Source organism: Gopherus evgoodei, chromosome 4 (assembly GCF_007399415.2).
Source record: "Gopherus evgoodei ecotype Sinaloan lineage chromosome 4, rGopEvg1_v1.p, whole genome shotgun sequence".
In the NCBI taxonomy this organism is placed as follows: Eukaryota; Metazoa; Chordata; order Testudines; family Testudinidae; genus Gopherus; species Gopherus evgoodei.
Window position 1 is genome coordinate 110653820 of NC_044325.1, and position 13244 is coordinate 110667063.

Below are 13244 nucleotides of genomic sequence, written 5' to 3' on the forward strand. Positions count from 1 at the left end.
TACTACCGTACTACGCATTACTGCCATCTTCAGTGTTCAGGTGATCTTACCTGAGGAGAAGATGGCCAGTTCTTAAGGTGGTCATTATACACTGTATTCATTTTCATCCTCCTAATAAAAGTCCATTTTAAGCCAAAGCTCAGGCTGACTAAACCTATTATAATTCTCCTAGTGCCTCTCAGTGGACTAGACAAACATTTTTTAAAGCTCCAGCTGTCTGTGTGGGGTGCTGGTTTTGAGGCAGTTATATTTGATTCCCTGTTTGTTTGTTTCTAGACTCTGGCAGCATGTAACAAGTGCAATAAACAAAGGAGATCAACACAAGGCAACTCAGGAAAAATTTGTATTGGAAGAAGAGCAGAGGAACGCTTCACGGGAGCGGAAGGAGAATGGCACGGAGTGGAAGCCATTGCTCTTCCGACACGATGCTGCTACCAATGAATGGCACTACAAATACGAAGAGTGAGTGACTCGAAGCATGTATAGTGATGCGTGTGGCTATAATGGGTTAAGTGCAGACATTGCTTCTTGGGGTCCAGTCAGAAATAGAAGGTGCTACATGCATACAGCATACACTGGCCTGCTGCCAGGGCCAGCGCTTCCATTTAGGTGACCTACACGGTCGCCTAGGGTGCTAGGATTTGGGGAGGGCGGCATTTTGCCACTCTCAGCGGCAATTTGGCAGCGGGGGTCCTTCCATGCTCCGGGTCTTCGGCAATTCTGCAGCGGGTCCTTCACTCGCTCCGGGACCCGCCGCTGAAGTGCCCTGAAGACTGGGAGCACGGAAAGACCCCCCAGCCGCAGAATTGCCACCGCCCACCGGGAGCGCAGAAGGACCCCAACCAAGGGCGCCAAAAACCCTGGCGCTGCTCCTGCCTGCTGTGCTATTATCTGATGCTTGGGAACCTGGTCCTGCTCTTCACCAGATTGCAGCTTCCCAGCACCATGACTGGGCAACCTTCCTCCTGAGTTCTCCCCAGTGAGTACTTGAATATGCAGTCATTTAAAATGAAAGTAGATAGATCAGTGGAATATCTCCTGTGTATTGGTACAAATCGAGGACAGACCTGTAGTGACAAGAAGGTGTGTTTACCAGCTGCAGGAGGTTCAGCAGCTTCTGTGATCTCAATTGTCAGTCTCCTGAAGACACATCCATATTGCAAAACCCCCACCACAATTGATTCTCATGAGCACCTTTGTTAGCAGCCTTGGCAAAGAAAAGAAACTAAGGACTCAGAGAACCTGAAGACTTCCCTGTCTTCCTGCTCTAGGTTTGTTACCTCTGTGTCTGGCTCAGGGCTGAGACACACAGATGAGCCAGGATGTAAGCAACTTCTGTTCATAAATGCCTAATTGCCCCTACCCTGGTTCTGTGGGCACACCAGTTAAGCCCACAGCTAAATATTTGCTCCTGTGTGTTTGGAATTCATGCATTGCTTTTAATGAACCTGCAGCAGTTCTGTGTTCTAATATTTTCTTTTTGCTTCCAAAGTTTAAGGCCCTGGGACCCTTTAAATGACATTGCCCAGTTTGAGAAAGATGGGATACTACAAACCATGGAGAGGCACCTATCCACAAGGATGTCGTCCCACAGAACCATGTGTATAAACAACCAAGTTATACGACACAAGGTAACCAGCACTCAGCCAGAAAGCCCCTCTCTGGGAAGTATTTTTATTTGGGTCTGTCTTCATATGCCTGTATTTCTTTGATCAAGTGCTCACTTTGATTTGCCATGTTTTCTTAGACGCCACAAAATCCAAGGTCTGCCTCTGACATTAGAGGCTTTTTTCTCTGGCTGTACTTTGCCTCTGATAATTCCCTGGTGCCTTCTCCAGGTGCTAATCTGCTAATATTTTTTTGGTAAGAGGCTGGCTGGGTGAGTTCCTGTTTGAAGGATCATTGTAATTGTGCTGGGATTTGTTGTAATACTAATTACATGCTAGGACACTTAGAGCCTGATATAGGTAACGCTTACTTAAATCTAAAATAAAATCAGAATCCTTGATTGAGACTGTGTGATTTGTATTAGATCATATCTTCCCCACTACCAATTTTAAAACCTTGGATTCTTTTCTTATGTTGAATAATGAATGGGGTTGAACTGAACTTCACTGTTCAATATTTACAAAGCACTTTTTTAGGCTGGATGTGATCTTGGGGTCTGAGCAGAGGACTGAGGCCCTGGAACTCAAATTCTAATCCTGACTCTATCACTCACTTCCTTCTGGACAAGCCTGGCAATCTGTCTATCCACTTTCCCCATTTGTAAAAGGGAACAATACCTACCTCCCTGCTTTATTCTTGTTAGTTATTTATGGTTTATAAAGTGCTTCTGAAATGTAAAGCGCTATATAGAAGTGCTAAATACTAGTTAGACACAGCCTATACCAAAATCCTGAATCTGGATCTCGATACATAGCTCACGCCTTTTTATAATGGCCTGATCTGAACACCACTGAAATTGGGGAAGTTTAGATTTGGATCAGGATTTCAAACTCCGTTTTCACTGGTGTCTGGCTATATAGCTTTGGTTCTCCTATTCTAGAGAGATGAGGTAGAATTTTTGAAAGTGTGTGGGAAATGAGAACACAAGTACCTGTGGCTCCTAAAATCTCTTTGGTGCCTTTGAAAATCTCTCTCATGAGATTTGGATCCAGATCTAGGCTATTGGTGTGGGCCCATCCCTGTTATGTACTAGAAACATAATTCAGAGCCAGCAAGAGAACCACAAAATTCAGGAGGCCAAATTAATCCCTGGTAAAAGCCTGTTGAAGTTACACCGGGGCATGATTTTGGCCTGCTGGATTTTGTGGTTACTGAAAAATCTTAGCTTTGGGGAATCTTTTGAGGAGGGGGAGGGGGCATCTCTCTCTCTCTCTCTCTCTCTCTCTCTCTCTCTCTCTCTCAAAATCAGATATTTAAGATCTGATCCTGATTGGTTCTGAGTAGGTGTTCAGTCCCCCTCATGATCAAACCCTTATTCTCCAGAGAATTTTCCCTACCAGACTGGACAACACTTAGTCAAATTGTCAGATTTTTGACAGTGTTCCTTCTAATAACTCCCATCAATTTAGAGATCTGCTAAAGACTACAGGCGTCGTAAAACCAGTGACCAACCATCCAACCACAGCCAAAACACTGAGAGCAGCTGTTCAACACCAGAGTCTGTGCAGGAGCTGTCAGATGATGATGGCAAGTATTTGGCAAATGTGCCAGATTTAATACATTTGCTCAAATTTAGCACCTTATTGCTTTGAGGAGCTAAGGTACTTCCCAGCCTGATTACGGGTGTCAGAATCTGGCCCATTGACTTCCTTTGACATTGTTTTACTGATAGTGTATTAGAAATACCTCTCACTCACCTTTTCTGTCTTCTGTCCTGTCCTTCCTCACTAGTAGTAACACACGTCAGTGACAGGCTCTAGCACTTCTGAGGGCATTCCAAGGGCTGACTTAGCAATATCAATCATTTCTGTGGCATGCAACATTGTAGAAAAATGTGCACTGTGACCACTCAATACCATTAGATTTAGGACGAGAGCAGGCCTCCTTTTCCACTACTCCATTCTCTCTCCACCCCCTGTTAGGTTTGTTGAAGGGGCGAGCAAAGTGCCCTTGAATATGAGAGCAGGGAAGGAGGGTTGCAAACCGCTATATAGTTGCACTCACCCTACAAAGGAGGAAGCTGGGGATATTTGTAGGGGAGGAGCTCTGTGTGCTGAGGATACCAGTCTGACTTCATATCAGCCTCACGCTGGGGCTTGGTTTTCATAATGAAAATTCCATTCAGCATTAAGGTCCATGTTAGCAGTGCCCTTTATTTGAAGTACTTCACTGCATACAGCTGCTCACTTGCTGGGGGATTTTGGGGCATGTGTCCGAGATCTCCCCATCACCAGAGATGTGTGGTAAAACTGGTTGTCCCTGCAATGTGTTGTCGCAGGTTTTGAAAGTCCATGTACTCGGTGCGGAAGGGAAATGAGTCACCTGAAGGAAATCCACATGACCGTCTTATCCCTACAGAAAGCCCAGCAGGATATACACAGGTAACGATTTGCATTCATTAGCAGCATGATCTCAACAGGACCAAAATAACTTCTGGTGTTTAACTCCTCTGAGCTGGCCTTTGGAATCTGGTTAATTCAGAGGGGTGCAGTTTCAAGGTATAACAATAAGTATCATATTAAAATCCAAAAAAGGCTTAGCAAGCCTTCACATAAAACACTGAGAGGATCTTCTCCTTAATCCCATCTGGGAGCATTACAGATCTTCCAGCTTGTAAAGATGCTGCATAGATGCAGACATCTGGGGAGCTCACCAGGGTACTGGCTAGAAGTCTGATTGCTAGCTGGCCATAGAAGGCCCTAATCATCAAGGAATCCAACATGCCTACATTTGACTTGCAGCCCCAGGTAGGGATGGAGCTGCACAGTGATCTCGCTGCTCTGCTTTCACTGTTTCTCCTCTGACAGCCTCAGTCATTGCAGGAGAAACAGAGACCCGAGAGCCTATAATTGGATCTCGGCAGATTCAGTTCATGCTTTTTAATAAGGTCTCTGTTTTTATACCATGTCTGAGAGAGTGGTGATCACACCTGCTTACTGCACTGGCAGACTGGAGCTGCACCTTCTGGAATGGTCATGTTTGCAGCAGGGGTCCATTATGGCTTTTATACTCTGACTTGTCTTTGGGTCAGAGTGCTGCCACTCCATCCCTGCAGGAGTATAAGGAAATGGAGCTCACAGGGATGCTGGGGGAACATGGCTGCTGCTACATACCATATAGGGGGCTGCATTCATTCCTCTGTGTACCATGGGTTGATCCTGGGTCCAATAAAGCCCATTGTAAAGATCTCATTGACTTCACTGGGACAGGAACAGGCGCCAGGTCAGCAGAGTCTGAGTGCAGAAGTGGGTGGAGTCATAGGTGCTGATTCCATGGGTGCTCTGGGCCTGGAGAACCCATGGAAAAATAGTGGCTGCTCAACACCCACCAGTAGCCCCATAGACCAGCATCTCCTCTCTCTCTCTCCTCCTCCTCCCTGGACCCCGTGCCTCCTGCCAGCTGTGATCAGCTGTTTTAATGGTGTTTAGGAGGTGCTGAGGGTGAGGGGAAGGAGCGGGAGCAGGAAGAGGTGGGGGAAGGGAGAGGAATGGGGCAGGAAGTGGGGTGGGGGTGGGAGCTTGAGGGAAGGGGTGATGTGGGGTGGGAGTCGAGCCCTCTCCCCCCTGGAACTAGGGAAGTTGGTGCCTCTGGGTGGGGCCATAGGCTTACTGCCTCATTCCCATGTTTGGGATGGCTGGTGCCCATTGACATGCTGGTAGGGAGCCAGTTCCTGAATTCAGGGGAGGCCAGGGAATGGGATCGTGTCTGGCTGTGGGTGGAGAGGATGCAAGAATGAGGAGATGTCTTGTGTCCTCCTGCCTTTCCCAGCCTCTTGCCATCTGGCTTTGAAGGCTGATTCTGTCCATCCGAATGGTTCCAAAAAGTACTGCTCAGAGGGAGAAGTGTGAGGGTTAGTGACAATTCAGACACTTTTTGGGAAGCTAATTCTATTTTAGGCTGTTTGATAAGACTAGTAAAGATTTTTCCAATGGCAATACTCCTCCTGATGACTTTGGAAAGCTAATAAGTTTGTTTAGGCTTGAATAAAATACAGCAGATTGTGTTATTTCAGTAGACAAGGCCAAGAAACCTGTTCTCTCTAATTATTAAATCCTGGCAAGTACACAGAACTTAGTGTCTTACGAGTTGTCAGTTCCTGAATTTTGCACTGCACTCTGTTCTTCGCTGCCTTTTTCACTCCTAGTGCTAGGTTTTCAAGTAACCTGGCCCCAATTGAGGGTACTGAGCCTCAGAAGTGCTTGGCACCCAGCAGTTCCCATTGTGAGCGGACCAGATTTCTTGAACAGTCCCGCACTCACCATGCTGAGATCACTTGAAAACCCAGCCATTTATTTTGGTGTCTGAGCTAGACCTGGGCTGTTCCACAATGAGGGCCACATTTTCCAGGTGTTGAGCCCTTCTGAAAATTCTGTTCCTACTGTTTCTGTTGCGTGGGAATCAACCCTTTTATAGCAATTGTTCAAATTACAAGTAGCACCATGAGACCCTAACTGACATCGGGGCTCCATTATGCTGGGTTCTTGCATGCACATAAGGAGACAATCTCTGTCCCAAAGGGCTGATGGTTATATAGGAAAGATAGACAAAGGATAGGAGAGAGGAATATTCATATTAGTCCTTTGTTAAAAGAGAAAAGCATGTGGGCCCAATACTGTACTCATCAAACAGTCTTGCAAATTTAAGCCATGGGAAGTCTTGCCTATGTAGGATCTCCAGGACTGGGAACGGTAACTGAGTTTTCATGTGTGTTGTGTCGGGGCGGGGAAGAATATCTGTAAAATTCTTTCCTACGTGCAAATGGATTTATTACTACTTGTTGTTTCAGAAACCTCACTGCTCTGAACAAAAAATCTTTCTACAGGAAGGCCTCTTCCGAAAACCTCCTCCTGGACTCTCGCTGTTGGTTTCTCATTTGCGTCTTTCTTACATGTCAACTGTTCATTAATTATGTCTTCAAATAAAACACTACGTTTGGCAGCAATAAAAGTTACTGGCTGCAGGAGGGGGACACTCACGCAAGGAGCCCATCGAGGCACCAAGCACTTTAAAACCAACACAGCAGAGATGAAAGAGAGAGCCAGGCTAAAAGGGGATCCAGGGAACCAGCAGAGTTTAGTTCCTTCAGATTGTCATTTGCCTTTGTACATGTACATCTTCAAGGACCTCTTTACCTGTACGGGCCTTAATGCTAAAGCAAAATGTAGCTTTAATTGTGCAATTTGTTTTCTATGTCATTTTCTTGTCATTTTCTGATGCAATCAATAATTACCAAGCAGTATTGGTGCCCCAATAATGGCAAACATCCACATGGTTTTAGAATGGTTCCATTGGCTTGCTTTATAGCTCTAAGGGTTGGGGGAGGTGAGAAAGGCTCTTATTGCCAATTTTGAAGATGTCTGTTGGGTACATTCAGTTATGGGATGGGAACAACAGACGATTGTCCAAAAATCCAACCACTTGGTTATCGATCACAGTTTCTCCTAGGATCTTGCTGTTGACACGCGCACACACACAGTTGGACCTGAAAATGTGCATCACACTCCACTGCACAGAGATTGTAAATATGCACGATTGCTGCCTTTAGGAAAAGGGAATCATTCAATAAAGCTCCTCATTCTGTTACAGAGCCAATAATGTCCTGAACTAGACCCACTGAGTCAAATGTCAGACATGCTTGTTTATAAATCCTGGTCACTTTTTTTTTTTTTTTGCGCTATATGGCTGTTTTTTATATTATAACAACACAAGAATTGTATACAAGTCCTCTACAATTTCCCATTGTCCTCTTGGAGAGGGAGCAAATATGTGTGTGTGATCATAGGCACATCTATTATTAAAGGTCAGGAAGGGTAAGGGTTTTGCCACTGCGTTGTTAACTCTGTTAATAGTCTTCCTATTTTACACCATTTTTTAAAAGATTTGCAATATTCTCTGTAGATTGCAGTCAGTACTAAGCCTTTCTTTTCTGGCCTGAAGTAGTTCCAATTGGTAAGTTCTGCTATGTATACAGCCTTACAATACTTAGTGGTGGTGCCAGACTGACAAACTTTAAATGTAAATGTTTCCAAATTTTTAACTACATTCCTTGTCATGTTCCCCAGTTAGGGGAAACCTGTTTGTGCTTGATATGTTGAAATAAAATTACACAGAACTTTCAGTGACAATTTCTTTGGATTATCTGTGTTTGGGACTTTTCTCATTTTGTAGCAGTTAACTATGAGTTATGTCGTGCTTTCCCAATAGATAATATTCAGTAATAGACGTACAGTTGGCTACCATATGAACACAGAAGGAAAAAGCATTCCATGCTAAGTTCTGAGTGACACAATGAGTTGTATTCCTCCCTGAAAGAGGAGCAACAGCTCGTGGATGGTGTTTGTGGAAATGTTTGGTGGATGTTCTCTATCTTGCATGGAATGGGAATAGCAAAATTCTGTGACCTGATATTTGTCTGACTCTCTCAGATTAGGCCATGCTTTTCAAATGTAACAGGTGATTTTTGAATGTCTGTCTTGCTCAAAACACCTTAAAGATCCACCGTAGTTGTCACCTTCTTGTAAAATGCCTTCACAGGGTGAAAATACCTGGGTACTAAAGGGCTCTTTCGTCTAGCAGAGAAATAGCAAGAACCAATGGCTGGAAGCTGAAGTCAGACAAACTCAAATTAGAAATTATACACAAATTCTAAGTGATTTAACGTTATGAATAAATTGAGAGTCCACCAATTCCCTTTGTAATCTCTTCATCTCTTTAAATCAGGACTAGAGCCTTTTTGGAGGGTATGCTTTAGCCAGACACAAGTTATTGGGTTCAATACAGGGGGTAACTGAAATTCTATGTCCTGTGACATACAGGAAGTCAGACTAGTTGATGAGAATGATCCTTTGTTGCCTTAATATCCATGAGGGGGGCTAGCTTTTGGAGGGCAGGAACTGAGCACTTTCTAAAAATCAAGCATCTCCAAGGCCTTGTCTACACTGCCACTTTACAGTGCTGCAATTTTCTCTCTCGGGGGTGTGAAAAAACACCCTCGAGCACTGCACGATTCAGCCCTGTAACTTGCCAGTGTAGACAGGGCACCAGCGCTGGTAGCTACTTCCCTCACGGAGGTAGTTTTTTACAGCTGTGGCAGTGTCTTAATGTTTAAAGACATACACTAAATGTTTGTCTTGCCTGAATGATTCCTAAGGTCACTAGTTACTCTTGAAAATCTTGGCCTTAGCTGCTTCACAGACAGGTGTAGTTCTAGCGTCCACTTTCTAAACAATGTTGTTCATTCCAAACCTGCCTCCAAGCTCTTCGTTTTCAGCAGCAGACACTTATCTGGCCTCTCCCATCTATCAGTGCTGTCTGTGCCTTTTTCTTATGTTTTCATAGTTTTGTGTTTGATCTCCTTTCCAGACCTTGCATTAAATTAGCAAGGAATGTGCTGATAGAAACCTGTTCTCCGTTGCAGGAGTGTTATGTCTTCAGGATATGATTATGACATGAGTTTTGGAAAAGAATGTCTAGAACAGTCTGAACCAAAGAGCAAGGGTGCTTATTGGGAAGCCATTAGCGGGTGCTGAGTAAGTAAATGCTTGAAGTTGTTAGAACGCTTCCACTTTAAGAAACAATATGCACCCTCAAGGAATTCCATTAGAAACTCTTATTAAATTTTATTAGTTGTATTAGCAGTAATATAAAGGTTCTTGCAAAGAGATTTGCAGTGCAACCAATGAAGTGTTACCTACATACACCAATTTCACATCACTGGGGGGCATGGGGGAAGTCTTCCAAATCTATCACTGTTTCCCACATGGGATCAACCTTTTGTTTTTAAACTGAAATAAACAGGAAAAAACACCATACATCCTTCTAAAACAGCAACTGGATTAAAATCAACAAGCAATTGCTGTAGATGGAAATCAGAAAAGGAACATTCATATGGGCATGGGAGATGAGCCATTTTTAGTAAATAGCATAGATGGAAAATACTTGTCATGGTCATCCATAAAGATCCAATGCAGGTCCTTGTAGTAAAAGTACGAGCCCCTTCCATACAAACTAGAGGAGAAACACCTTTATCTTTAAATCGCAGGATGTTACTGTTTCTGGGGCTAACCACTGTAGGCAGACATGATCCGAGTAAAGCCATGACATTATATTACACTACCTATTCCACCTTCAGAGAAGATAATCCCTCAAATTAAATGGCAAAATGGACACAGTTGAAACCAGGCCTTGCCTACCACCTTTTCTGTGATTCACAATTGCCTGAGACGCCCAGAAGAATTGCTTAAATTGAAAAGTAATATTAGAGAATTTTAGGGCATGGCTACACTTGAAACTTAGTGCGAATGTGGTCACGGCGCCAGCGCTGGGAGAGAGCTCTCCCAGCGCTGCACGTACTCCACATCCTCATGGGGTTTAGCTTGCAGCGCTGGGAGCCGTGCTCCCAGCACTGTGGCACTGTTTACACTGGCACTTTACAGCGCTGGATCTTGCAGCACTCAGGGGGGTGTTTTTTTCACACCCCTGAGCGAGAAAGTTGCAGCGCTGTAAAGCGCCAGTGTATCAAGGCCTTAGTGTACTTTTATCTTCTCATGCAGTTTAGAACTGGGAAGCAGCTCATCCATAATAAAAGTTTTGCAGGCCGACTCCTACCATCAATAACAGCTGTGAAGTCCCTGTGTTTTAAAGTGCAACTGCTTGGAATTTTAATAAACAGTTATGATGATAATGTGCAAAAGAATACCACCTTGTCCTCTAGTGGGGTTGGCTCTGCATAAGAGTTTGCAAAATTTGTGGCCTTAGGGCTTGAGCCATTTCTCATTAAATGTAATGGTAGTTGCATTAGGCCTTTAATTTGTAAAGAGGAGATTAAAAGTGTATAAGGAAATGAAGAAAGGTGGTCTAATGGTTATGGCACTAATCTAGGATTTAGGAAACTGGAGTTCAAGTCCCTGCTCTGCCACAAATGTTGAATGATATTAGGTAAGTCCCTCTGCCTCTTTCCTCCCTTCCAGCTGTAAACATGGTGAATTGTGAGGTACTCAAATACTCCAGCAATGAGAGCCATGTAAGTACCTTAGACAAGTGGTCATATTGAGTCCTGTACTCTAATGACCCTGTTTGAGTGAGCATAAGCCTCTCCCACAGACATCACAGTTGCATGAGCCATAGGTAAGAGGACTGTTGTCCCCTCACTAACATTCACTGGGGGTGTTTTGGTGGGCTAACTCCCAGGGCCAAAAGAAAGGGGAAGGGTCAATGGGAAATCAAGACCCAGAGACTGAAAGGCTGCAGGAACAATGGGGAGAGGCCAATGCTCCAGGTCAGCCTGATTGACAGGGCAGGCAAGCGAATCAGGAGGCCAGCGAAGTCCTGTACTCCAGGTGAGCTGGAATTGCCTGGGTCAGACAGAGGGGGGCTAAGGTAAGGAGAAAGCAGGGGCCCAAGCTGAGTTAGGGAGCAGAGCTTGCCAGATCCAGAGAGGCCAGAGAAGCAGAGTCACAGAAGCAGCCCACAGAGCAGACCTGTCTTGGGAGGAGAGCTGTGGCAACCAGAGCCGAAGCAGCCCAGGAAGCTGGAAGCAGAGCAGCAGCAGCAGTAGCCATGCTAAGGCAGAGTGGAGCTGGAGCTGGCGCAGTCTCGGAGCCAGGTGTGAGCAGCTGGGGAAAGTGAGGGGGACCCTGAGCAGTGGGCCCAATGCAGGGAGATGCCCCAGCCAAGCGACCCTGCAGGCCAGACTTGGAGGGGGATTGTAACTGTGATGGGGTAGGGGCAACGCTGGAAAGAAGGGTCCTGCCACCAGGGCCGGCACTTCCACGAGGCGACCTTAGGAGGGGCAGCAGGATTTGCGGGGCAGCATTTTGCTGCCCTTGGTGGAAATTCAGGGGCGGGTCCTTCACTCGCTCCGGGACCCGCTGCCCAAGTGCTCCGAAGACATGGAGCGGAAGGACCCTCTGCCACTGAATGCTTAGAGGAGGAGCGCTGCTGCCTAGGGCGGCAAAAACCCTGGTGCTGCTTCTGACTGGCACCTAGAGCCTGAGAGCATGTGGCCACTGCCAGAGCAAATATCCAAGCCACAGCATCCCTGCAGCACAGCCAGGGCCTGAAAAGGAGGCCTGGGGCCTACAAGGAACAGACTGAACTGTCCTGACGTTCCAGAAACACTGTTTGTAATGTTCCCTGCCACAGAGCAGGGTGATATGTTTTCCTTTAACCTTTCCCATTTTTCTTTATTCCTTTTTAAATGCTGATTAGATAAATTGTATTTGATTTAAACTGTATGTAATGATCACTGGGCCAGGGAAGTGACCAGTGCAGAGAGAGTACCCCAGAGTTGGGACACCCTAGCCCCTGTCCTAGGTGACCACAGCAGGGTTGAGGGGCGAGACCCCCCCCCTGGAATCTGGGGCCCAGCCTTGTTGGGGTTACAAGGACTCTGCCAGACATGAATGTGGACGGGGAGTCCTCGAGAGCAGGGAGGCCTCTGGGTAAAGGAAGTGGGAGTGAGGACTCAAATCCTTCCACTAGCCCATTTCACTGGGGTAGTGCAGAAGTCAGGAAAGTTTCCTACAATAGTGGGACCATTCCCCCACTTACACATAGCAAGGTAATGTGAGATCAATATACCTTTGCCTCTATGGTTTGGTACTTGCTATCTGACAAAAGTAGCTAGTATTTAGTATCTGGTGAATTTTTTTTTTTTAAGTGAATATACTCCAGCCTTAAAGGTCTGGGGTCAAATTCACTGCAGCTATAAGCAGCTGTAAACCTGGGCTTTAGTTCCACAAAATCTGGATTTGGGGCATTTTTTCCCCATAGCGAAAAGATCTCAACAACAATGTTGTGACTTAATTTCTAGACACAGCTACACTAGGGAAAAGTAGCTGTGTTCATTTCAACCAGCTGCCCTGAAGTGAAACTAAAATATGTCCTATCTACACTTGGATTTTACAGATGAACAATCTTCTTTTAACACCTTTTTTTTTCTTTTCCTTAAGTGTGAACATGGCATTGGCCCAGTTAACTGCAGCATGCTTTTTACAGTATCATCGTTTTGAGTAAGGGACTGCATGTGTCTACACCTGCATTCAACCTGTAGCATGATGGTGCCCCTATTCTGATTAGGGTTATCAATAGTTATGAGCAGTGACATAAGCCCATGGACTGATTAAAGGCAGCCTATAATTCAGCATATAATACCCTGCTCATTTAGCCTGTTTTCTCAGCAGCCACGATGGTTCATCATTGGTCTAACACAGAAGGATTTCTGATGTTAGGAAAAAATGCTCTCTGCACCGTGTTCTTGGGCTTGCAGTAGCCATGGATGCCATGTTTATGTCAGGAGTGTATTATATTAGCCAGGATATCTATAATGGAAAAAGGGGAAGGCAATTTTAACTTGAGACCTCTGCTCAGGTGCTACGAATGAGGGGGTGCAGGGAGAAGGGCTGTATATAAATTAAGGCAGCCAAGGAGGGGATCCCTAATTTTGCCTGTTTGATGCAGTTACAAAGAGGGGGTAGGCCGCAAAGAAAATCACTCAAAGCTCCGTTACTTAACGCATTCAGGGAAAAGCAGGGGCGGAGGCTGGAATCCCTGGAGCTCTGGCGGGGAGGTTCTAA

General features: G+C 45.3%; 1 protein-coding gene across 4 annotated transcripts in view; it reads left to right on the plus strand.

Annotated features, from left to right (window-relative positions):
• OSBPL5 (oxysterol binding protein like 5) overlaps positions 1–7781 on the plus strand; it is a 214500-nt gene extending 206719 nt beyond the window's left edge. For 3 of the 4 annotated variants that reach the window (XM_030560548.1, XM_030560547.1, XM_030560545.1), the window contains 5 exons: positions 277–462; positions 1493–1631; positions 3078–3195; positions 3947–4049; positions 6455–7781. In XM_030560548.1, coding sequence (XP_030416408.1) covers positions 277–462; positions 1493–1631; positions 3078–3195; positions 3947–4049; positions 6455–6590 — 682 coding nt within the window. In that variant the 3' untranslated portion in view covers positions 6591–7781. The remainder of the gene's footprint in view (positions 1–276; positions 463–1492; positions 1632–3077; positions 3196–3946; positions 4050–6454) is intronic. The other variant, XM_030560546.1, reaches the window with a different exon arrangement.
• The last annotated feature ends 5463 nt before the right edge of the window (positions 7782–13244 follow it).